Raw genomic sequence first — 25,177 nt, forward strand, 5'->3', positions numbered from 1 at the left:
TTAACAGGAGTCACGTTCATACCTGTGCTTGGGTACGGTATTGAAGGCCATAGGCAAAAGAAAAGCAATCAATCTTCAGTTTTTTAGACATAAAACTTTTTCTTAGACATAAGGAAAAACTTTGTCTCTCAGAGAGTGGTCAGGCACTGGCATGGCCTGCCCAGGGAGGTGGTGGATTCACTGTCCCTGGCAGTGTTCAAGAGGCATCTGGATGAGAAGCTACGAGATATGGCTTAGTGGCTTGTGGTAGCAAGGGTAATGGGAGAACGGTTGGACCAGATGATCTTGTAGGTCCTTTCCAACCTTGTGATTCTATGATTGTTTGCCTTCTAATATTAATGCCAAATGGATGATATGTGCATTATACGTAATGTATACACGTACAGCTAGAACTGCTTGTGATGCTGCACTACAAACTGTTACTGGTTTACCATAAAGAAGTGGTAACTAGGTGAATGGGATTACTGCACTTTTTTTTTCCCAATTATTTCAACATCACCCTCCACAAGGCAGAGGGTTGGAACTAAATAATCTTTAAGTCTCTTCCAACCCAAGCCATTTATGATTTGATATGGTCTGCAGCTGAAGATCACTGTACCAGAAAACAAAAGGATCTTGAGTCTACAAAAAAGAGTAGACTCAAGGGTGGACAGCTGCTCCATTGAAGAAAATGTGTGGTAGAACTACATCCTGGAATACAGGATGGAGGTCAATTTTGATTACAGATATTTTCCATGAGCTAAAGAAACCTGTCTAGGTAAAATAATCCCAGAACTCCACAACTGTCTATTTAATTTTTTTATTTGCATTTAGTGCAGCTGGGTACCTATTTTCTTCTAGCCTCAGATGCCAGAATGCGATATCTTAAGTTTCACAGCAGTGAAAAGTTACACCGCTGTCAAGATTAAACATAAAACTGAGTTCAAAAAAAGAAATCACTTAATGCTAGATGGTTAGGCCTTTCTGTGAGTACCAAAATAGCAGATTGATTTTCAGAGGTTCCTCTTGATGTCATTGGAAATGCCTGGGTGTTCAACACCTATAAAAATACGAGTGTTTCCTTAGACGCTTAAGGAATAAACACAGATGCTAATTTTAGTCTAGGGTAGCCACTTCCCGCAGACTCCTGCTATGGTGGTAGAGAGGAATAAGCTTTTACAGGAGGCAGCTCAGAGTAGAATCCACGTACTCTGCATTAGGTTCAGTTAGTTGTTATCAAAGTAAGGGGTGGCCAGACTGATTTGGCATCAACTTGCAAGTTGAAGGGATTCTGACTGTTAAGAGCAGTTGGGAGAAAGCTTTTGATGGGAACAGAACATCTTATTCACACCAAGTAAAAGAAACACTTAGCACTTTTCATCTGTAAAGCCAGCACACAGATAACACAGCCACTATTTTGGAGCATGAATGGACATTCAAGGTCCAAATATGAAAACAAACATTATTAGCCACTTAACTGGCAGTCCCTGCTGCCACCCTCTGAACATGCCCTCTGTAGAACAGAGTGCATTTCTACAAGATACCACTTCAAGTAAGCACTTTCAGTGAAATTGAACACTCTATTTCAAATTCTGCTTTTATCTCTGCATATGATCTGTTCTAGTATTTACAATTACGGAGGAAAACCATTACTGCATTAACACCTATCCTGTAACCCTCTCATATCAGTAGTTTGAGGATTACTGGGACCATGTTATCCCAATTTGCATTAAAGAGGTACTTGTACTACCAGGGCAAAGAGCTACAACACAACATGTACAGAAACAGTAGCAGAGAGTGGTCATTACATTGTATTTGCTGGTTAAATGACGTGCCAAGAAGCTTCTATCTTTAAATAGATGCCTCATTTTATTAGGTAGAAAAAAAAGAGCATTGTATAACACCTGTAGAGATTTACGATCAGCTTTATGCTTCAGCCTTTCAACTTGAGGCATACTCAACAAAAACCAGTAATATTATAAGAACAAATGTTACATATTTTTAACAAAGCTCTTCAATGAAATCATGTTTTTCAAACACTTGAAGATTTGAAAATCACCCTGAACTACTCAATGAAATGTCATTTAGGAGGAATCACCCTGAACTACTTGCAATGAAATTTCATTTAGGAGGAAATGAAGTACTAGATGTGAATACGTTTTCCTTCTGGTATTAGCTGAGATAAATAACACATAGCCATAAAATATTCACTCAGAGTCAGAAACATTTCACTGCTTACTCAAGAGGAATACCACGTTGGTTACACATTGCTCATCCAGAAAATTAGGACTCAGAAAAAAAAATTATACTTAGAAGTAAAACAATCCAAAATGACTCAATTTTGCCAGCTGTATAAACACTTTCATATTTTCCTACTTGCAATGATATAAAATAACATGCAGGAGAGACTTCATTTTACTTGGGACAAAGCTCAGCAGCACAAACTTCTATCTGATTGTATTCCACTTTCACAAGTGAAATTTCACTGATCCACCTGCATTCCAGATCCATAACCCAGTGCATCCTCCTGTAAGCAGGCTCTGCAGTTCAATTTCTAAAATACTACCTATGCAAAGTATACTACTTATATACTACTTAATGAAAAGGAAATAATATTACCCATATAGAATTTACTTGTATAGTACTTACTATATATAGTATTCACTATCCAGTGGCTATGCCTCATTTAAAGTAAACATCATTGGATGCGTCTGAATTTGTGCAACAGTGACTAAATTTATGTTAGGCATTTAGTATCTGACTTTTTCCATCATAGTGATGAATCCCTTTTGTCTTACTTGTAAGAGGATGAACACACTTTGGTGGAAGATTTTGAATTGTGTTGTCCCAGTGGCAAAAGCAGTCAATATTCAGCCCGCAGAGCTATCTAAGTTTGATTTGGAAACTGGTGATGTAATCAGGATATTTTCTTACTGGGATTCACTGATTTACAGAACATATCTGAGCCCCATTTTTGCCTAAAAATTTTACAAGTCTGGACTCACTTAACGCAGTCTCAGAGCTGAGGACCCCTAGTGCTCTTCCAAGCAAACCTCCCATACCTATCCACTCAGCTCTTAGCTCTTCGATGACCCAAACACAGACCCAGAGCAAAAGATGCAGACCTTCTCTCAAGAGATTATAGCAAAGTCCACTGCTTAAAACACAGCTTTTCTCTAGCTCTTAAGCACCTTCATTGCAGCTTATGGAAACCCACTTAGATCCATACTTTCTTCCAATCCTTATTGTCTTACTAATTGGATTGGTGCATCTGCAGACATTTTGCTATATGAGTTTCAGAGAAAGCTGTACTGCCTATCTGTCAGCACAGGCAGGAAGGCAGCAGCCTTTACTTCTGGATACAAAATGGTTCCTGAGAGAGTTGAGGTTGTTCAGTATAGAGAAGAGAAGGCTCTGTAAGGGGTCTGTAAAAAAGATAGGGAGAGATTCTTTATCAGTGTGTAGCAATATGACAAGCAGTAGTGAAGGTGGCAGATTTAGATTACACATTATGAAGAAATTCTTTATGCTGAGGTTGGTAAGGCTTACAGTTTCGTTACAGGCAAACCTTTGGGGGCTGGTAGAAATTAACAGCTGAACTGGAACTGTAGGAATTATCCATTTGACAACACTAACAAAAGTATATAGAGCTTACAATGGGGAACATAACATGGAGGGGGGATGTCGAGTTTAAATGGGAAAAAGAAAAGAAGTAATATATCAATTTGTCACGTTTGTCACTGACAAAGAAAATCTTCATTCAACCTCCATAATCACTTCTCATTAAGTAAATTTCATAATACCTTTGCTTGAATTTTCCTTCATGTACAAGCACTACAGTATTCAGAGTTCTCTCAGTTGAACACCTCATTGATAGCTTCCAAGATTGGTTATGAAGCACATTGGCAAAATATGATCATTCTACTATCCTTTCAGCATGTCCTCCAACACCATTCCTGACAAATAACATCAGCAAGAGGAACTTAACTTGTTACTATTTTAACAAGCGCTAATCTCTAGGAGACCAATCATACAGAGTAAGCCTTAAACACATCCCATATTTCTCTGCAGAGTCAGCTACAATCTCAACAACTCTCCATGGAACCAGAGACACTGCAACTACACATTCTTCTGTTTCATCAGCATCTAACATAATCACAGTATATGCTGAAAAATCAGAACTGGTAGCAAAAATGGAATCTGTCCATTGACTACCAAGATCTATGGCCTCCTATATGGGGTCATCTACCACCAAGAAGGTCACTTAAAGAGCACCCAGGGCTTAAAAGGAAACAACACATGCTTTACACGTGTGTGTTCTTAACATTAGAGCTTTTGGCATTCGCTGTTTTAAAAACAAATTCTTTATGAACCTGGAGAAGCGTTTGGCTTTGGAGTGCTAAAAACCTAATGTTACCAAAAGACACAATCTCTGCATCTATAGAATCATAGAATCACAAGGGTGGAAAGGACCTACAGGGTCCAACCATCTTCCCATTACCCTTGCTACTATAAGCCACTAAACCATATCTTGTAGCTCCTCAACCAGATGCCTCTTGAACACTGCCAGGGAAGGCAACTCCACCACCTCCCTGGGCAAGCCATTCCAGCGCCTGACCACTCTCTGAGAGAAAAAGTTTTTTTTATAGTGTCATATACCATTTGGAATCACATTGCACTTCTATGGAAGGCAGGTACAATGCTGAATGATTACTAAGAAAAAATAAAATATGTTTAAAAAGGTGAAATGGTTTGCTTTTTTAACTGCTATTAGCAATACAAGACCCTGCACTTGACCTGCAGAAATTCTAAGACACATCAAACTAATTATTTGGATAAAAGGTAAAGTACACAGAGAACTGCAGTACTGGACTCAGTATACCATGATTTTTCCACAGTATCATTCTGCTTTCAACACTGGTACATGGTAGACTTGCTTCCTTACTAATGAAATCCCCTTCTGAAATTAGTTCCAGAGCTACACAACTCAGAGCACCAATCTTCCTAAGAAATACCCAATTAATAGAAAGTAGTAGGAATGAGTAATGAGAGGCTGGTACTTTGTTAGAAAGGAGGGCACCATTTCCCTCCCTCACAATCCTACATTCACTTCTGGTTGTCATAGATCCTTGCACATAAGAAGCGTCACCTCACTGAAAAACCTCAAGAAGTGAAAAGAGATGGACTGTTTGTGTGCTGTGAGATCTCAACTCCAAGGCTGCTAATTCAAGGAAATAATTTTCCAGTCTGAGAAAAACAATCAGAACACTTCACAACTGATTATTTCCAAAGAATATCACAAAAAGAGCAGGTTCCAGGCTGGGATGCCCTATACACACTGTAGAAATAGCCATATTCTCCATAACAATTATTTCAGTCCAGAGCTTGTAAATCCACAGATTCTACAGCCCTGAATCTTCCTGGTAGCATCCAGCCTCTCCCGTCGATGTTTTTCTGCCTTACATTTCTTTTTCATTCATTCAAGTGTGGCCATTTCTCTCCTGTTCCTGGTTTGAGGAACGTAGATGTTCACTTCTACAAGTTTATCTGTCTTCTCTCATTCACAGGCAGACTATTTCCAAGAAAAGGTTTCTGATAAGAAACTGATTTAGATTCCATCCACAGAAGACCACATAGACTTCAGAGTGAATTCAGGACGCTGACTGTAACTCTATTTATAGACACTGAAGTCAGACTGAACACAAGGTCAATCTCTCTTTCAGGCTGCAATCAACCTCTTTAATCTGCTCAACATTATTAAGTTCCACCAACATGGGGAAAAGGAGCATTTTGACCATGGTACACCATTCTGGTAGCATCTTCCAAACAATCTGCCACAGTTGCTGCTTTATTTATTTATTCATTTGACATGCGAGGACAACAGGAGTTGTATTATCAGTGGAATAAGGTAATGCAGATAAGTCCTTATAGGGCACGCTAAAAATGTAATCTAATGTAGTGCTGAAGACTGGAAAGACAACTTTTACCCTAGAGAAACTTTCCTGAAGTCATCACTCATGCACAGCATTCAGTGTCATCAAGATTTGTATCTACAGAGTGCAATATCAAGCTAAATAAATACTCCAAATCTTCTTCTTGTTTATTCTATCACAAAAAGACCACCAAAATAGCCAGAAGTTTACACACACTCACAGAATGGCTGAGGTTGGAAATCACCCAGTCCAACCCCCTCCTCAGTCAGAGTCATCTTAGAGCACATAGCACAGGATCATACCCAGATGGCCTTAGAATATCTTCAGAGAAAGAAACTCCACCACCTCTCTGTCACTCTCACAGTAAAAAAAGTTTCTTCATCATATTCAGATAGAACTTCCTGTGTTACAGTTTATGCCTGCTACCCCTTATCTAGTTGCAGGGCACCACTGAAGAGTCTGGCTCCACACTCTTGACACTTAAGATACTTGAATGCACTGGTAAGATCCTCTCTCAGTCTTTTTGACTCCAGCTCTCTCAGCCTTTCCTCTTGAGATGTTCCAGTCCCCTAATCATCTTCATAGCCCTCCACTGGCATCTCTTCTGTGCTGGGGAGCCCAAAACTGGACACAGCACTGCAGACGTGGCCTCACCAGGGCTGGGAAGAGAGGGAAAATCACCTCCCTCAACCTGCTGGCAACACTTTTCCTAATGCACTCCACAACAACACTGGCCTTCTTGGTGCTGACACCTACATTAAAACTCTTCTGCATCAACAAGGTGGTGGTATCAGGACTATAAAGCAAGCTGGAATATGAACATTACTCTATAATATCAGTAAGACCAGGAACATGTAATCCTATCCTTCTTTTTGCATACCATGATACAATGGTACTCTGCACACCAAGGCCTTCAATAACAACTTTTTTTCTTGCATTAATAAGAAAAGGGGGAAAAGAAAAAGCACTGCTTGATACAGCTCACTAAGCAATCTTGGGAGTTCAAACATGCTGCAAACAATACAGCATATCTGCATTTTAAGTAGAGTTGTCCTAGGTTTCCTAAGTTAAGGGAAACTGCACTTTTTCCACTTTCCTTTGAATAATATTGAGATAAAGACTGGTGAAACTAACAGAATTGCAGAATTTGTTGAACATTTTTAGAAAGTTGAGAAATTTAACATAGAGAGAAGAGATATCAGGTTTTAAGTTTTTCACTATGAGCTAGCATGACTTTTAATTCCAGTACAGTCCAGCATAGCTGTGATTGAAACAGAGCTAATGAGTAGTCTAAAATACCATAAAATGAACTACACCTATCTTTTTTTTTTTGGTCCTCTTTTTAGCCAGCAGGAAAACTGAAGTCTAAGGAGGTAAACTGACCCTGATTACGGTTAAAGAGTCAAGAAGAGTATCCCAGCCCTTCTGGTCAGCCAGACTCTGCTTTCTGATTTCTATGTAGTACTGAAGAAACAAATGGCCACTGTCACAGATCTTTCAACTGTTGTTTATGCACATATGGTCAATCAAACTGTACTGGGTCATGCAGCAAAATTCAGAAGTTTCCAATCTGATCATTTCCATCTACACATTTAAAGACACCAAAGCTGTAGACCTCTAGTTCCTATTGAAGACAGCATGTCTGTCCCGAATATAATGGAGACAAACAAACCTGTTGTTCTGTCTTTGTTTAAAGTTGCCGTGTGAAGTTTCCAACCATATGATCCTGTTTAAGTTCCTACCAATAGCAGCTAATACAGCAAACAGTCAAATTGCTGTACTTTCTTGATTTGACACAAGCTAAATATTACCCTAACCAAAGCACTTAAATTGGTATTCATATTCAGAAAGTCACAGCTAAGCTACTACTGAGACTCCCTTCATTATATTTATTCTGACACCTGCAGCCACCAAGGAGACTGGATAGCAGCAGACCATAATACTCTATGAACCATGGTTATAATTAGGCGTCACGGCCATTGTAATCCTATGGACGTCATCATGTGTTACCAGCATCTGTTGACAGATCTCATACCAGGCATATCACTGAAATGGCAAGTCTGGAGAGGGCAGCCCACAATAGAAACAATGGTATTTATTTCTGGTTTGTTCCAAGACTGTCTGATAGAAAATATAAGCTGCCAACTGCCAGGGCTCCACTGAGATCATTTTTCTATATTATATTACCAGTTTGAACAAAGATTTGTGCCCATGTATTTGCGATCTTTTCCTAATAAATAAGGGAAGTGAGAACACACTTTCTGCAACTGTCTTAGTGCTACTTAGAATACAGGAGCCCTGAAATTGTAAAAAATTTCAGACCTTTTATGTGAAATTACTTACTTCCTTGCCAGAATAAATTCAGACTCCTTTCCAAGACAAGGAATGAGGATCACCCTCTTAAATTTTAATGTGACATCATTTACATGTTAAAAACAAGTACTGGGGATAGACAACACAAAGTAGCAAAGGTACTATCTTTCTACCCTATGGAGGTAAGCTGTCATTTCTGAATGTAGAAACCAGACTTTCTGCTGAAGCATTATTAGTTTGCAACAATGGAAACATATGATGTCTCATATCAACTATTCTCTGTTCTTCTATAATAGCCAAGAGATGTGCCGCAAACATAAGAAAGCCTACAGAACCCCAATCTTCTTTATTACTTGTTTGCATTCTAGGAAAATTACATTAGAGTGATGATTACCTAGTAACCAGTGCATTATTTCTTTATTTTGAAAACACAGTATTCTTTGAAATGCTGGGCAACTGAATCTCCATCAGATGTAACCACAGCCTGTTACAGCTGAGCACTTTCAAATCATTAACACTCAAATCACTGACATTCTCATAAAAGAATACTTCACCATATAAAGAGTATCAAACTAAAATGAGCATCACCATTGGTGTATAGTAATTGGTTAGGAGTTGCAGCTGCTGAACTTCTCACACTATAGTTGTACAGAAGTGTCTAAACAGATATCAATGCAGGAAAATGAAATGAACAAAATCATGTAAAACTCACAGTAAGCAGAAAGCTACAAGTGAAAACAAGAGGAAAACATCAGCTCTATCAGTTACTGTCGAAAAGCAAACACACCAGCCCTAACAGTTCTAACAGCCCTTATTCCGACAGTCAAAGAGAAGCCATAACAGTGGGTCAGATACTGCCTTTAGATACAATCTTCGCAATTCATTTTTATTGATTTGACACATGCTAAAAATTATCCTAATCAAAGTCCACATAACTTCTTGGAATTGCACGCCCGTTGCAAACAGCATAAACTATAGTTTAACGTTCCATTTCCCTCTCTCCCTTCCAGTAACCAGTAGATAACCTTGTAATCCTAGATCTGTCAGCTGCAATTTCAACATCGCTTTCAACATTAGGAACTAACAAATCCTTTACAATATTTCTCATGCCTCTCTTCCATAGCCTGCTTAAAACTCAGTGTTCTGGAATTAGATATTTCTTCTCTCATATTTTAAAGGCATCACAGGGGCAGCAATTACTAGAGTACTGAACTACTAACAAGACTGTTGGTAGGGTTACAACTACTAAGAAGTCATAGAATCATTAAAGTTGGAAAAGACCACAAGGATCATCCAGTCCAACCACCAACTCGCCCCCACCATGCCCACTGACCTTCCTACAGCGGGCATTCCTGTCCTTCAGTGCCACATTCACACAGTTCTTGAACAAACAAGAATCTACAACCTATGCCTATGTTCAGAAACTGGGTATAGGTAGTACTTGGTGACACAACTGCTCTCCTAAAACTAAAAGGTGAGAAGTGCCTCCTCTACAATAACATATTTCAAGGAGTTTACAGACTTCTTTTTTCACCCAGACACAGAATGGCATGTGGGAATGTAACTCATTCAATACAGTTTTCCAAACCTATGCTAAATATATTTCAAGGCAATATCTTCATTCTAAAATTATTCCCTCCACCTTGAGAGCAAATTCTAATAGAACTCAGAAATATTGCGTGTAAGTTTTGATAGGTTTTTCCACACAATTTTGAACCACTTCATGCAACACCCAGGTTATAACTGCACCTTACTGCTTTAGAGAAGCCATCAGGCGCATACAACATTTCAGAAACTACTTTGTCAAAGGAAGACCTATGAAGTGAAGTTAGAATGGAATCACTGGAATCACTATCAACAATACACAGATGTAGAGGTACTGACAGAACATTCCTGGTAAAATATAAAAACACACACCTGACTCTCATTAATTACTATAATCTTACATAGATTTCACTTAACAATACAAAAAGGGAGTGCTTTTCCCTCAAAATATGGCATGATATGTACCTTATATGTACATCCTCTTCTAAAATAAGAACCCCTTACTGCATAGCCCCGGCAATTCCAGATGCAGCACGGCTACAAGCGAGGCCAGAATTCCACAAAGAAGCACATATACAGACACACATTACTCTATTTCCAGACCTTCCTTTGCTGTTTCTCCCATGCTGGGTCCAGAAGCAGGTCCCTGTCCCATTCTTCCTCTTGGGTCATGTACTCATCTTCTTCATAGTTGTAGGTGTACTGCATGTTTGTTTCTATCTGGTTCATGCTGTTCATTCTACCCAGGGATCAGCTTCAACTGCTTTGCCTTCTAACAGTTAAATATGTATATATATGTAAGTTTAGTATGGTTGCTGATGGGTTGAAGATAGCAGCGCGTGTATTTTTTTTTCTTTCCCAAGGAGACAGGATGTTATTATTGATGAGCTGCTGAGAGCAGAGGCTTTAACTGTCAGGTAGTCACTGACCGCTGGTGATCCTCCTTTCCCTCTCTCGCTCTCCCTTTCTCCCTCTCTGTCTCGCTCGCTCTCTCTGCTGCTGCTGCAGGTCCTTACGGCCGACCCTCCGGAGAAGCCCAGCGCTGCTCATTGCGGCCGCTTATTATCCCCGCCGGGCTGTCACGTGGCTGCCGGCGGGTGCCCAGCGCCACTCCGAGTGGCGGCCGCAGGAGCCCGCACTTGCACCGCCGCCGCCCCCCCGCCCCCTCCCGGGGCATACGCCGAGAGGCGCCCAGCAGCGCCGCCGGTCCCTACTGGGGCCGCCGCACCCACCGCTGTGCTGCTGCTGTCCGGAGCACAGACTGCCACAGCGAGAGGGGGAGGCTGACCAGGGCGATTCGCCTCCCGTAGGCACTCTGACAAACACGTCCTGCCTAATCATCTGCCTTTCTAATTAGATTACTATTATTTTTTTTTTAATCTACTTTCATGTGCTATTTCTCAAGGCCCATGTATGATTTGCTGATGTCGTACAACATTATTTATCATCAACCTGAAGTCTGTGGTCAGCCACTTTTCAGCTTACAGCTCACTAGAGCCAGCGCAGGAAAGGACACCCAGGAGATAAAGCACAGCAGACTGGGTGTGGAGTTAGAGCAGAAGAATGCAAGCACAACTTAGGAGAGCGACATCTAGGAAAGATGTTCACTGCGTCCCAAAAGTAGACACCAAAAAGAGCATGAAAACATCTGTGGAACCATTAGCTTTACAAATCCGTGACAGCAACCATCTATCTGTGTTTTCCACAGGGTAAAATCTGAGGAGACAGCACTGAGAACAAACATACTGGCAAGCACATTTCCTCTCCCTTGTCATATCATTTCAGTTGTCCTGGTGACAACTGAATGTTTCTCTGGGTACTGCCAAACTACGCTGCATCCTGCACCTCCCATCAGCCAAGGTCATCCTCTCCAGCAGCATCCATGCTGGATACAGTTTGAACCTTAGTTACAAAGAAAAAGCCCTCACCAAAGCTGGGCTTTTAGAAGCCCTGAAATACAAAGCCAGATATAAGAGAAGTATGTTCAGTAAAGGCAACCAGAGATGTCTAAACCAATGTGAATAAGTAACAGCTAGACAGCACACGTCTTGCATTTTGTGTTACTAAATAAAGTTCTGCTTTCTGCCAAGTTGCGTGTAAGTCACAGAATCGTAGAATGGCCTGAGTTGAAATGGACCACAGTGATCATCGAGTTTCAACCCCCTGCTATGTGCAGGGTCACCAATCAGCAGACCAGGCTGCCCAGAGCCACATCCAGCCTGGCCTTGAATGCCTCCAGGGATGGGGCATCCACAACCTCTTTGAGCAACCTGTTCCAGTGTGTCACCACCCTCTGGGTGAAAAAGATGACCATACACACATACACAGCTAACACCTACCCACCAGCTCAAAAAACTTCACAGATGCAGCACTGAGGTTGCAAATTAGAATTCAGAAGAAGACTGCAACACAACTGTTTCATGCAATCAATTCAAGCTTAACTTCCCAAGTTTGGTGTACTTACCATGCAATAAAACAGTTTAAAAGTAAAATTCAAGGTCAGAAACACACACTTTTCACCTGCTCGATACAAATACTCTCAGAGTTGCTATAGTATTTCCCTCTAAAATGAAGCAAATGTTGATGAATGCTGTGCATAGACTTTTGTTTACATGCAGATCATTAATCTCTTAGGAAACTCTCAGCCCATGTCTAATAGTGATTATAAACAGAATGTTCACATGTAAACACATTCTGCCTACACTGATGTAATCTGTGCAGCTTATGGATGGGAAGTTATCTGTGTTTTGTGAGGCATGCTCAACTCCTGTTGCCTTAAGCACCATTAAAGCATCTGAAGTCAGCAAAACCATTCCTTCCTATTCACTGTTCACAGCACAGGAGAAACCTCTGGAGGAAAAGTAGGAATTAAAAAAAAAAGACATGGAAGAATACGTACAAAGCTATAATGCTCCAAACCAGAGCTGTCTCCTGTGCTGACAAGACCTGTGACCTTTTAATGCGTTACTGCATTAGAGGTGAGCCTTTCCTTGGCACTCTTTTGTTTGAGGATCAAAATAGATGATACCAAATGATACTGCACCACCCGCCCTGTGCAGTACAGGTGAGCCTTATGGGCACTGATGGCTTTGTACAAAGAGGAGCCACACTTCATCTTCCAGCCCTTATCATCTAACATGGGCCGGAGTGCCTGCGTCATGAAATACAAATGGAGATATTATGACGACAGTGTGAGTATCCCATCATACTGTGGATTAGCACCAGACTTCTGGATATCAAAGGGAAACCTACCCTTAATTCCTAGTATTCTGAAAGAGGGATATATGTATATTCATAACTGATTATTTCTCAGAATACTGCTAGCCACTGCTGCAAAAGTACCTCCTTTTTTTCATGTTTATTTGGTACTTGGGTAAATGCATCACTTTAATAACAAAGCCAGCAAAAAATCATCATCGTTCAAAGCAACTGACACCTAGAACCACAGAATCTCTCAGGTAGTCTGAGAGAACCAAAAGTTCAAGATCTTACATTTTATGTAAGGGGGAAATACTTCAACACGCACATCGGGTAGGTTATGTTAGCATGTTCTGGATGAAAAAAGTATTGCAGAATTTTTACTGCAGAAAACCATCAAACCACAGAATGGCTTGGGTCAGAAGAGACTTCAAAGACCATCTAGCTCCAAGGCCTTGCTATGGACAGGGTTGCATAGTTTTTTTTTCCTTTATGCAGATGTCAAAAGAGGGAGCTTCAGCTTTAACAATACGTGTTTTTAGATAGATAAGCTTATGAGCTTGAAACAGGCAGCTAAATGCAATATTCTGATTTTAAAAGAACAGCCTACTTCGATGGAATCTGGCCTGTTTTAGGTTCTCTAAATAACTACTTACTACCCTTTAATCAGACAACACGAGTAGGCAGAGAAGATATTTATAGATGGAGCACTAGGAGGAGTATCTGGTATTTTGTTTACTACTTTAATTTAATTTCATAAATGAACTGTGCAGATGGTAATGAGAAGCATATGAATGAAGGTCCACATTGGAAAGAGAGCCAAAATGGGATTATGAGGCCAAATTCAAAGTGGAAAGGGTGTTGCCTGCTCCAGATCACCTAGAGAAAGGGAAGCTGAGCCCAGCAGAGTAGTACAAATTAAGCAGACATGGACAGGCAGTAATGCTCTCAGTCAGCTTATATCTACATCAGGGGTAGGTTAAGACCATCTCCACTAAAGCTGGAAGAGTTGCACAGCTAGAAACTACATGTCCCCAAGGAAAAAGAAGACAGAAATAAGCAAGCTGAGCAGAAAAAAAAAAGAGAGAAAAGGAACATGGTGACCCACATAGAGCATTTTAAGCTGCCATGGCAGGACATTCGACATCCAGATAGATTTGAGGTACAAATAACACAGACTGCTTATTATATGGTAAGATAAAAGGAATATTCATATTTTTCAAACAGATTAAAATAAGATGGCTCTAGGTGATTAGCAATGGAGACAGCAGTGCTAAATTGTCAACTATTCTTATTTCACAAGAGGCATACAGTTATAGTTCACGTCAACATAAATTTTCCTAAGGGCTCACCCCAGAGAACACCACGGCCATAAGATATGGTTTGTGCTTTCCATGTATGAGGAGCACAAAGCCAGAGCTTTCCAAATGGGAGCAACAGGTCTGTGGGAACTCGCTCAGTGTTTCTTATCACAGCTCCAACTTAAGAAGGCAAAAGTCTCCTGGCACAAGTTGCATTAAGCTCCTTGAGAATCCAAGGGCTTTTCTAACAAATCAAAGCATGGCTTTCACCTCCTGTGTCGGCCTTTAACACTTTTTTAATGAAAAAGAAATCATTACACAGTTTACTTTTAACTTCCATTTGCTTCTCCAAAGCTGTCAGAAAATTCTTTCCAAACATCACTCTCGTGTATCCTCAGTGTTCATCAGACTTTCAATCCCATTGGCCTATTTCTTATTCTTCCCTCTCACAAACTCTCAGAAGGTAAAACCTCAACTTTTAAATAAAAGCTTCAAAAATGCTGAAGATTTCAGCAATGTTTCTCCACGTCGTTCTTCTATTTAAATAGAGTGAACTTTAGACATAAGCCAGACTTCACTGCTTAAATAATCATCCGTGAAACAATCAGCTCATGTGAAAGTGACCACCATTAGTTTCATGTTTCTCTGCAAAAAACACAATAGCCCACATCTGCCAAAATTGTCTCAGAAGAGCCATGGGAAGATAAAAGACCTTATGAGAGCTCTATAAATCAGAAGTATTTATGTAATCATCTACCGATAGGCACAGCCTACTTCTCTCTGAAAAAAAACCAATAGGATGACTTTCCAAAAACAGAAGGCAATGAGCAATTTAAAAAAAAGTGAGTGCTCTCTTATATAACCTGCTAATAGAATCTTAAACGGAAAGTAAAGCACTGTTGCCTTCAAAGCATGTCATAACTGTTTTTTAAGATGCCCTTTTGCAGGTAACAAGTGAAACGAACACATGCAGAAGGGAGAATTAGAGCGAAGAGAAGCATATACATGGGAACCAAACTTCTGATTCTGCCTGAGCTCAGTCAGAGCAGCACTGTGGACACAGAGTGTAGCCCTGCCACATCCAGCACCAACAGACAGTCTTTCCATCTGAAAAATTGTTACCGTACTCACGCATGGTAATATTAATTATACAGAAGCTAAGTGTGCACTATATCTTTCTTTTTAAGTACTGGAAATACAAATGGAGAAAGAACTGAAAAAATGCACTGCTGACTTCAAAAGATCTCAAAGTACTTCACCATCTATATATAGAAACAACTTACTCTACCCCTGAATTGCAGCCACGGATGAAGTGTAGCAATAAACATTTATAGGAAGGACAGATACTACTAAAGCACAGCTTGGGCTTCAGGAGTATGGAGAAAATGCTGACCATACCGGGACCACTGACTGCTGCCAACTCTTTGTGCGGAAGGAAAGTCACGAGGCTGACACACTGTGTGATCTACCCCAGTTTAAAATGCTCTACGTAACGCTGAGTAAATCACTTCAAGTAATTTTTTCCCCAAAAGCTGAGACTTGGCCCATTAGATTGACCCCACCAACTGCACAAGAGAAACAAGCTTGTTGTGCTGCACCTTCCTATCTCTAAAACAGTCAGTGATGCTTGCTTTGGTTCTTCATGTCTACCTATATCAAAAATTCTTAGGAGCACAGGCTTTCTATCTCAAAAAGCCCTAATGAGCCTACAGAACAAGTCTAATAGCCGTGTGCTTCACCTGTCTCATCTCCATTTTTGTCTCAGAGGTCTGTGTTTAGTCTGTACCCAACTATGCCTGAGGGGAAGCTAGTATGGCAGGCTTCATCAGGCATTCAGGGCCCCTTATACACTGGAGGGGATGTCCCTACAATTCCTGGAGTCACATTTGCAGGCTTGTAGTCAGTGCAGCAAATAGTCCTGGATCTCAGAAAGGCTTCAAGACAAATATAAGTAGGAACATTCAAAATCTGGCCTCTGTCAGTAGTCTGAGAGATATAATAACCACAGACTCCCAAGTGAGCGTTGAAAGATAAGGCACAGCAGAGGAAAAACCCTCCAGTGACGGCTACTGACAGGCAGCACTACATAAAAATCATACCTTTCAGGGATGAGGAGAGGCCTCATTAAGCCTTAGCCCTTGTCTTCTCTATTAAATATTACACACACAAAACCAATGACAAGTGAACTCCCTTATCTTTTGAGCCTCTGTTGTTTAACGGATCTTGTATGGATAGGTACGACTCAAAAAAGCAGAATAGATAATGAGCAAAAAAAAAACAACAGAAGCTTTGATAGGTATTTTGCATAGATTAAAAATGCAACATCAAACAAAAAACTGGGAAATGCATATGGTAATTTATTTCCAATGCTGCAAGGCAGTCTGTTAGCAGATGGAACTTGTAGAGCCATACGCAGACAGTTACCACGTAATACACAGGGTAACAGGTGGGGAAACTACAAATAGTGCTGGCATAGGACTGGAAAAAATGGTGAGGCAGAGCCAGGATTTTAAAAATGGCTCAGTGATGAGAATATAAGAGCAGGACTAGGAGGATAGCACGGCCTATTACAAACCTCCAGAAAAACCATCATGTTCTCAGAATGCTGTCTGCCTTCCTGTTTTACGTTGGCTTAGCCTCAGAACACAAAGATACTAAGCAAGGGAGAAACTGCGGGACTTGGGCTATGCAGCTGATCACAGTTTGTACTTCATTAATATCTTCAGTATAAGAAATCCCTCACTGAGCCAGTCTGTGACCCATAACTGATTTGAGATTTTTTTTTTAAGCATGACATTATTCAGCATTAGTTTTAGTCACACTGAGGAAAAAAACTCAGATGTATATTTGAGATAAGGAATAGATGCACAACATGCCTTTATTTATCTAGAAAGAAAGGCTGTCAACTAAGTCAGAGTTTCCAGACAGTATTTATCATGGGGGCACAGAGCAGACCTGGCGGGTTTTAAATCACTGCGGTATGAGGTAGAGATTATGGTCACAGGATATGGGCACTCGATATCACACACTGCTGTGCTCTGATCTCAGCATTGGTACAGATTCACTGAATGACCTTAGACAAGGTGCAGTAACTGTGCCCTCATTTCTCCTTCCAGATACACCAATGTAGTCTCACTAACATCAGTGAAATCACGCACTCAAGACGACAACCTGTTTGAATGAATTGCTAGTTGGTAAAAATGAATACTAACTCCTTACTGTACAAAGATGGGGCAAATGCAGTCCTGTATAAGGCAGCATCCAGTTCAACATGAATTACTGCCAAACACGGATAACATGTTCTTTCTACAACACGTATAGAACAAGTTCTCCTTTTCCAGAATGTCGTCCTTACATCCAGCCCAACAAAGCTTTACTCTGACACTTAGCATTCAGAAGAAAGCTTGTTTTGCAGTTCAAATGGACAGATTCAAACATAACTTGGACTTCTCTAGGGGAGATCACTGAGTTACGAGTGAGATTCCAGAACACCAAGGCACTTTTTCATTCGTTCCCCATGGCTCAACAATCCCCATTATATGGGTCACCCGTGTGATCTGAATGATTTTTTTTAAGCTATCTGCTCTATAACTGATTATAATGAATCTATAAATTAAGAAAATTATTACAAATAAATTCTGAATTGGAAGAAGGCTCATACAAAATCTTAAGGAAAGCAATAAATGTTTCCAGTGCGGCTTAACATTAATATAAGCACAGCAGCTTCTACTCAAGAAGCTCAAGTAGTTTCTCTGCAGGGAACTCTCTTCGAGCACTGGCATACACAAAACACACAGAATGCCAGAAAGTAAGAAATGCATTGGAAAAAATACTGAGAAATACTTTTGTAAGTAAATTATTAGCTGTTAGCAAGTACAGTTCCATTTCTCAAGTCATGAAAGGCAGCACTGAGTCTTTACATCAACTCGAGACAAAGGGGTCACTATTTAAACCCTAAAAACAAGGTACCTCTAGCAAATCAACAGATTGAGAGATCTGGGCTTATCAGTAATACTCAGCTGCATGTCCTTGATACCTAAATCACTTGATACCTAAATCACTTGATACCTAAACACACTATTTCTTTTAATAACAGTTTGTTTCCCCCTGCCAGGAATCTCCAAAGCACATAATAGCATCAACAGTTTCCAAGGCACAAGGAACGCAAATACAAAACCCAAACATTTTTTAAAACTATACTGAAACACAAAGAAAGTTTGGGGGCATTTTTGTAATTGTAGATGCCTATATATGTTTTTTTCCAATAATTTCTAGCTATTCTAGTATTAATCCCTCTCACACATATGTAAATATGCAGACATATACTAAAAAAAAAAAGTTGTTCCATTGTTGCCAGTGTTCACAGTGGCACTGTGTTAGGCATGTAATTCATTCCTACACAAAGATGCATAAAATAAACAAAGCTTACGAAGTGGATAACTAAATATACATATTAAGGAAGGGATGTCATCCAGAGGGACCTTGACAGGCTTGAAATGTGGGAGCATATCAACCTAACAAGGTTTAACAAGGCCAAGTGCAAGGTGTAGCACTTGGGTTGGGGTAATCCCAGATAGGTGTGCAGACTGGGAGGAGAACTCCTAGAGAGCACAATCTGGGGGACCCAGTGGACAAAAAGCTGGACATAAGCCAGCACTGTGCACTTGTAGCCCAGAAAGCCAACAATATCCTGGGCTGCATCGAAAGAGGGGTGGCCAGCAAGGAAAGGAAGGTGATTGCCTCCCTCTACTCTGCCCTTGTGAGACCTCACCTAGAATACTGTGTCCAGGCCTGGGATCCTGGCACAATAAATGTGTGGAGCTGATCAGAGTACCACTCCCATAAGGGCTGAGGCAGCTGGGCTTTTTCAGCTTAGAAAAAGCTCCAGGGAGACCTTATTGCAGTCCTCCAGTACTTGAGGGGAGCTTATTAACAGGAAAGAGACTGACTTTTTACACAATCTGATAAGGACAAGGGGAATGGCTTTAATTTAAGAAAGGGGAAACTTAGGCTAGATGTTAGGAGGAATCTTAACTCAGAGGGTGGTGAGGCACTGGCATGGGTTACTCAGAGGTGCCCCATACCTGCAGGCATTCAAGGCTGGGTTGGATGGGGCCCTGAGCAGCCTGAGCTGGTGGGTGGCAGCCCTGCCCATGACAGACGTGTTGGAACTAGATGATCTTTTAAGTCCCTTTAAAACCAAGCCATCCTATGATTCTACAATGTAACTGAATATAATCAAGCAGCAAAAACAACATAGATGTTTTCTGCCCTCTGCTACTGAACATGGATTCTACTGTATTCAGATATTACCATGTAAAGTTGCAAGCTTGTTCTAGATTAAACAATATGTTCATCAGGTATGGAAAAGGTGTGTGGGCTGGAAGTCACTAGGGCAAATGAAGGAGTAAAAGTGGCAATGGCTTCAACAGCTGGCCTGGGGAAAGGCTGAAATATTCAAGGTGTCTGGGTAGTAATTAAACTGTTTCTTCTTCACAGAAAAAGATGTGATTCATCTCAGCATATAAAAAAAATTAAAAATGAAATCACACAGCCAGAAAAACAACAACTGTCTGGGCTGGCAAGTAAATAGAGATTTGAACAGCTGCAGGTCAGGAATGAGTTGTTGTACTATACAAGGTCTGCTGTTATTCCAACACTTGCCACTTGCTTAAATAACAGAGGCAATTGAGAGTGGTAATAGCAAGACAGTGTACTGCAGTAAGAAAAGCATGCTGCACTAAGAAGCAGGTTTCTTACTGATCACTTTTACCTTCTCACAATCCTCCATTCTCTTTTCTCTCCCTAATTATAGAGAATAGAATTCCCTATAAATTCTGTTATAGTTTATAGCCCTGCTACATGTCTGGTACACAACAGTCTCCATGTTGTTTATTACATCCAAGACCCAAATGGCCACACTGCCACACACTGATTACCAAGTTCTCTCAATGCATTAAACAACAGAATTCAGAACTACTACACCACAGATCTACAACATCTCCTCCCTCAGTACTACCTGGCACATGTATTTTTTGTAGCAGTAAGCAGCTAACATATAAAACTTCTTTTTTTTTCCAGCCTTATAAATGTAACATCATGACAAGAGCTACTGTAATCACAGCAACCACAAGATATTTTCCTGTTTTGTCTGACAACAATTGTGCAGTCATGAAAATCCAACTTTTTAGTGGATTTTTACAACAATACACACAATACACATCATACTTTGTCAGCAGCTCAGCAATGACAGAACTGCTTTTTTCCTTCAGTTTTTAAAAACTCTACTCTCCCTGATGTTTTTGAGACAGGGTACACCTATCTTGGGTAAATAAATTTGGAGACACAGAGGTAGCCCTTGCCTACTGCTTTCAAACCAATGTCTTCTTTGCGTGCGCCTAGGTGAAGCACTTCTACAGCAAATATGCAAAAGCCTCCTCTACAATAATTTTGATTGGAAGCCCTTAGTTGGTAGTACAATATCATAAAGCCTTTAACATAGCAAAACTCCCAAAATAGCTTCTTTCTGCCCATCCAGAGGGTTTCTATTTATTTTTAGATCTGGAATGCAGCCACACATGAGAATTTATGGCTGGGGGAAGCTGCAGTACATTTTCCAAGAAAAGACAGGGAAACACGATACCGCCTGCCACAGTGGTCAGTAAGTCCATGATATGTCTGATATCATGCCTAGCAAGCAAGTTTCTCCCAGCCGTTCAAGTCCAACTGAAACATTATTTTCACTTCAATCCTGTTCTAGCAACAAGAACTGCATTTTTTTTTCTGTAACCTCAACCAAAACTGAATTGCACTCAATTGTTTCTGCCTGCAGTTACATCAGCTGCACAATCGCACAACGCCACTGACCTCACAAAAGTCACTCCTGAGTTTCACTAGTTTAAGCATAAAAAAAGACCAAGCCTGTAGCTGAAAAGATGGGGAAAGCAATTCTTAAGTCTCTAGTCTGATATATTTGCATTCATCCATAATACGACTCCAGCCTCCTCACTCCTAACGAAGGCCAAGGGACCAAGGGCCTCGAGGCCTTACCAACGTACATGCTGTAGAAGAGTGCTCTCTGATCATTTCACAGTGAAGTCCAAATGCAAAGAGAGACTGCTACGTCGTTACAGAAAGCAGAAAGAGAATAAGAGGATAACATTAAGCACACAAACAATATTTTGCAAAGCTGTATTTATATCGCATACATAAGATATATACATGATATATATGTATATATATCATTTCTACTGCATGCTAAATAATTGTCACACAGGGCAGTTCTACCATTTGTTATTTCTGACACTGGCGTACAGTTTCTCAACAATATTTGCAATAATTCTGCACACTTGGTGTTGGAATTGTTATATTTGGCATAATTTTGTCCATTCAGCTCACATCAAGATTTTTCCAGGCTTCTCCTGGACTGTAACAACACACATTCTCTTTCTGGCTTTCACTTCAAGGTGCAAACGCTGCAGCCCTGAACCCAAACTGGTGGGGGACAACACCAGTCTTTATATATTCGGAGCATGTTTTTAAACTGAGGATAACCAAACCTTGGATGAGAGGCTGAAGGAAGCTCTGGAATTTCCACCCTCAAAGATGCTCCAAACGCAAGCGGACGCCTCTGAGTAACGTGCTGCAAACCAGCCTTGCCTTGGGGGTTATTAGATGACTTCTCCAACACTCTTCCAACCCACGTTACTTTGTGGTTCTGCAGCGGGAATCTCATCCATAGCAGCTACAGTAGCTTTTAAGGTCCTTTTCTCAGGATTCCTGTATTTTCCCCAGTATGACTTACTTCAGACGTTCAGAGATCCTGCTGTGGGACAACTGAAGCGCTGCACGCCCTGACTGTTGATACACACCAATCCTGACTAGCAGATCTCAGCCTCAAACCAGGGCTTGTGCTGGGTTCAGCAGAACACCAGCAGCACTCCATGACAAGAAGACCTCATCAAGACCTCTCACTCACTCGCACTTAGACTTCACACCTCCTCTCACAGCCTGGACCGGCTGTGTCCCCAGCCCCACCCACGCGCCCCCACACGCGGGCGACCAACGGTCGTCAACAGCAGCAAATGGCCACCACGCCACGCGCCCACGAGCAAGAGCTGAGCCCCGCGCATGCTCTGTGCAGCTCACGTCCACGCGCCGGGAAGGGGAGGGGAAGGGGGCGGAGCTTCCTGTGCCGCTGCGGCCGCTGTTTCCGGGTTAGCGGCGCGCGCAGCGCACGTGGGGGTCGGCGCGGTGCTGAGGGGCCAGGTGGGTGCTGGGGTTCGGTGCAGGGGTGGATCGGGCTGTGTCACCGCCTGCCGCTGCTTCTCTCGTGCTCTTCCTGGTCTGGCTCCGGCTAGTCCCCACCTGGGTGCGCCCTTAGGTGGCAGCTGGCAGCGAGGCCTCGGCCGCTGCGGAGGGGGGCGAGAGGAAGGGGAGGGTGCGTGTCGCCATGGCCGCTGCGGCCACAAGCCGCTCGTGGTGGGCGGTGGGACTCGGGTTAGGGTGGGCTTCGGGAGCCTCTTCGTGGGAGAGAAGTGTGGGATGCTGGCTTTCTCTGTGGGATGCTCTGGTTTCTTTGTGCAGGGTTTCCTTTGAGGTGTGTATCCTCGAAAGGTGAAGCGATGACATCTCTCGCGGAGCAGCTGAAGCGGCTCGCCCTTCCCCAGACCGACCCCAGCCTCCTGAACCGCTCTGAGGCAGCCTCGCTGCTGTTCGATTGCAAGGAAGCCGCTGCTATTGACAGGGACACGTTTTTTGCTATTGGTAAGTTCGGCTCTTTACGTGCCAGGGGTTTTAAAAATCATCTATTGATCTAAAAACAGCTGGAGAAGATTAAATAGTAAAGGTGAACTTGATTCAAAGGAGGCCGAAAGAGGAATTCAGTGCAGTACAGCCTGGTCAGCATCACTCCAGTCAGTGGTAAAAGTATGGGACAGGCCGTGTTGGAGCATATTTCTGGACATGTGAAAAGTAAGGTAATTGGGAACAGTCAGCATGGATTTGTGTAAATCGTGCTTCTGGGACGGGGGAGACCATGCTTTGTATTCTTCCTAAGTAACTGGGTTCTAGGAGCAGAAGCCCCTTGACGTGTCCTTCCCTCAACACAAAAAGGACATAAAGCTTTCATAGAGCGTCCAGGGGAGGGCTGTGACAGTGGAAGACAAAGTGTGTGAGGAGCAGCTGAAGTCCCTGGGTTTTTCAGCCCAGAGAAGTGGTGACTGAGGAGGAGGCCTCATGGTGGCTGTAGCTCCTCACAGGGAGTGGAGGAGCAGTGCTCAGCTCCCTGTGACAGCGACAGGGCCCGAGGGAACAGCATGAAGCTGTGTCAGGGGAGGGGCAGTGGGGATGGGGGACAGGGTCTGCACCAGAGGGCGGTGGGCATGGAATGGGCTGCCCAGGGCAGTGGGCACAGCCCAGAGTGTTGCAGTTCAGGGAGTGTTTGAATGTTGCTTTCAGACAGAGGGTTTGGATTTGGGGTGGTCCTGTGTGAGGCTGGGAGTTGGGCTCCATGATCTGTGTGGGTCTCTTCCAACCTAGGATATTCCACAATTCTTTGCCTGCCTGCTGTGTATGCCTTCTGTGACAATGTAACTGTAGGTTTGCAGCAAGGAGGAAGCAGCACGTGTCATTTGTTTTGAGGGTTTGGTCTTTTTTGCACTGTCTTCCACAACATTTTTGTGTCAACATTAGGATGTTCCAGTCAATCCAGGGGATGGCCAGATGGATAAAAAACTAGTTGGATGCTCAGATGCAGTTGTAGTTAGCAGGAGGTTTCACAATCTCTGATCTAATACTGGGCCTCTGATCTGTGTTTGACTATCGTCAAGTTAAATAAATGAATGTATCCATATTTTGACTTGGAATTTCCTGTATTCCAGGTTACATCTGTTCCATCCCATCCAAATTCATCCCCTAGAGAAGTAGTCGATGCTCTGTGCCCATCTGTGTTTTTAAGGCATTTGGATGATGTTCTAAATGGTGTTTTAACTTTGAGTTAGCACCAAAGTAGTCAGACGGTCGGACTCAATGATCTTTATACACCCCTTCCAACTGGAATTGTTCTATCCTGTTCTTCCATTGTACATCTCTGTGAAGAGTCTGTCTCCATCTTGATAACCTATACTACTCCATTAAGGAGTTGCAGACAGTAGTAAGATTTCCTTTTGGTGGTCTCTTCACAAGGCTGTGCAAACACAGTTCTTGTCATTTGCTTTGCACGTCATTTTTCAGGCTCAGACATCGTAGTGGTCCTTTACTGGGCTTGTATCTGAATGTCAATGGTTTGCTCATTTGCTCAACATTGTACCTACTACTCCAGATACAGCATCACAAAAGTGACATGGAAGGGGAAGTTTTGCTCCCATAGCATGTTGGCTACGCCCTTGCACACACAACCCAGGATGGTGTGGGCCTTCATTATTCAAAGAATATACTACCAAATGAAAATTTTCTTCATCAAGAAATACTTCTAAGTATAGCAAAAGTTTTGGTCTTATTATTTGATCTGCTTTGTTATGTATACACCAGCACAGTAAAGAGGTTGGATATGATAGTGTGATGATGAACCGTGGTTACAGATGTTGCATTTAAACCAATCTTCCATTTTTTTTTCTACAGGATGCACTGGCTTAGAGGAGTTGATGGGAATTGATCCTTCCTTCGAAGTGTTCCAGTCCAGCTTGTTCAGTTCCATGTCCAAAGGCTTGGAACGCAGCGTTCAGACTAAAACAGTAAATCAGCAGCTCAATCAGAATATTTCATTGTTCCTGATTCACCTGTCCCCTTACTTTATGCTTAAGCCTGCGCAGAAGTGCCTCGAATGGCTCATTCACAGGTAATCCACTGAAAAACCTACATGTCAATAGATTAGATTTTCAGAAATGCAAGATTTTTTTTCCTCATAAG

The 25,177-nt window shown here is 41.8% G+C and overlaps 2 protein-coding genes across 3 annotated transcripts in view; one reads left to right on the forward strand and one right to left on the reverse strand.

Moving 5' to 3' along the window:
• Nucleotides 1-22,406, reverse strand: part of ACTN2 (actinin alpha 2) — a 76,906-nt gene extending 54,500 nt beyond the window's left edge. The window contains exon 1 of one of the 2 annotated variants that reach the window (XM_046938534.1): nt 21,829-22,406. Coding sequence is in view for 1 of the 2 variants with exons in the window: in NM_205323.2 (NP_990654.1) it covers nt 10,374-10,508 (135 nt within the window). In the remaining variant the exon portion in view is untranslated. Of the gene's footprint in view, nt 1-10,373; nt 10,809-21,828 lie in introns of those variants that run through there. The other variant, NM_205323.2, reaches the window with a different exon arrangement.
• A 56-nt stretch (nt 22,407-22,462) lies between these two features.
• Nucleotides 22,463-25,177, forward strand: part of HEATR1 (HEAT repeat containing 1) — a 34,399-nt gene continuing 31,684 nt past the window's right edge. Inside the window, exons 1-3 of the mRNA XM_040698263.2 lie at nt 22,463-22,537; nt 22,856-23,035; nt 24,890-25,106. Of these exons, the coding sequence (XP_040554197.1) occupies nt 22,894-23,035; nt 24,890-25,106 (359 nt within the window). The 5' untranslated portion in view covers nt 22,463-22,537; nt 22,856-22,893. The remainder of the gene's footprint in view (nt 22,538-22,855; nt 23,036-24,889; nt 25,107-25,177) is intronic.

This window comes from Gallus gallus, chromosome 3, assembly GCF_016699485.2.
Source record: "Gallus gallus isolate bGalGal1 chromosome 3, bGalGal1.mat.broiler.GRCg7b, whole genome shotgun sequence".
NCBI classification, from domain to species: domain Eukaryota; kingdom Metazoa; phylum Chordata; class Aves; order Galliformes; family Phasianidae; genus Gallus; species Gallus gallus.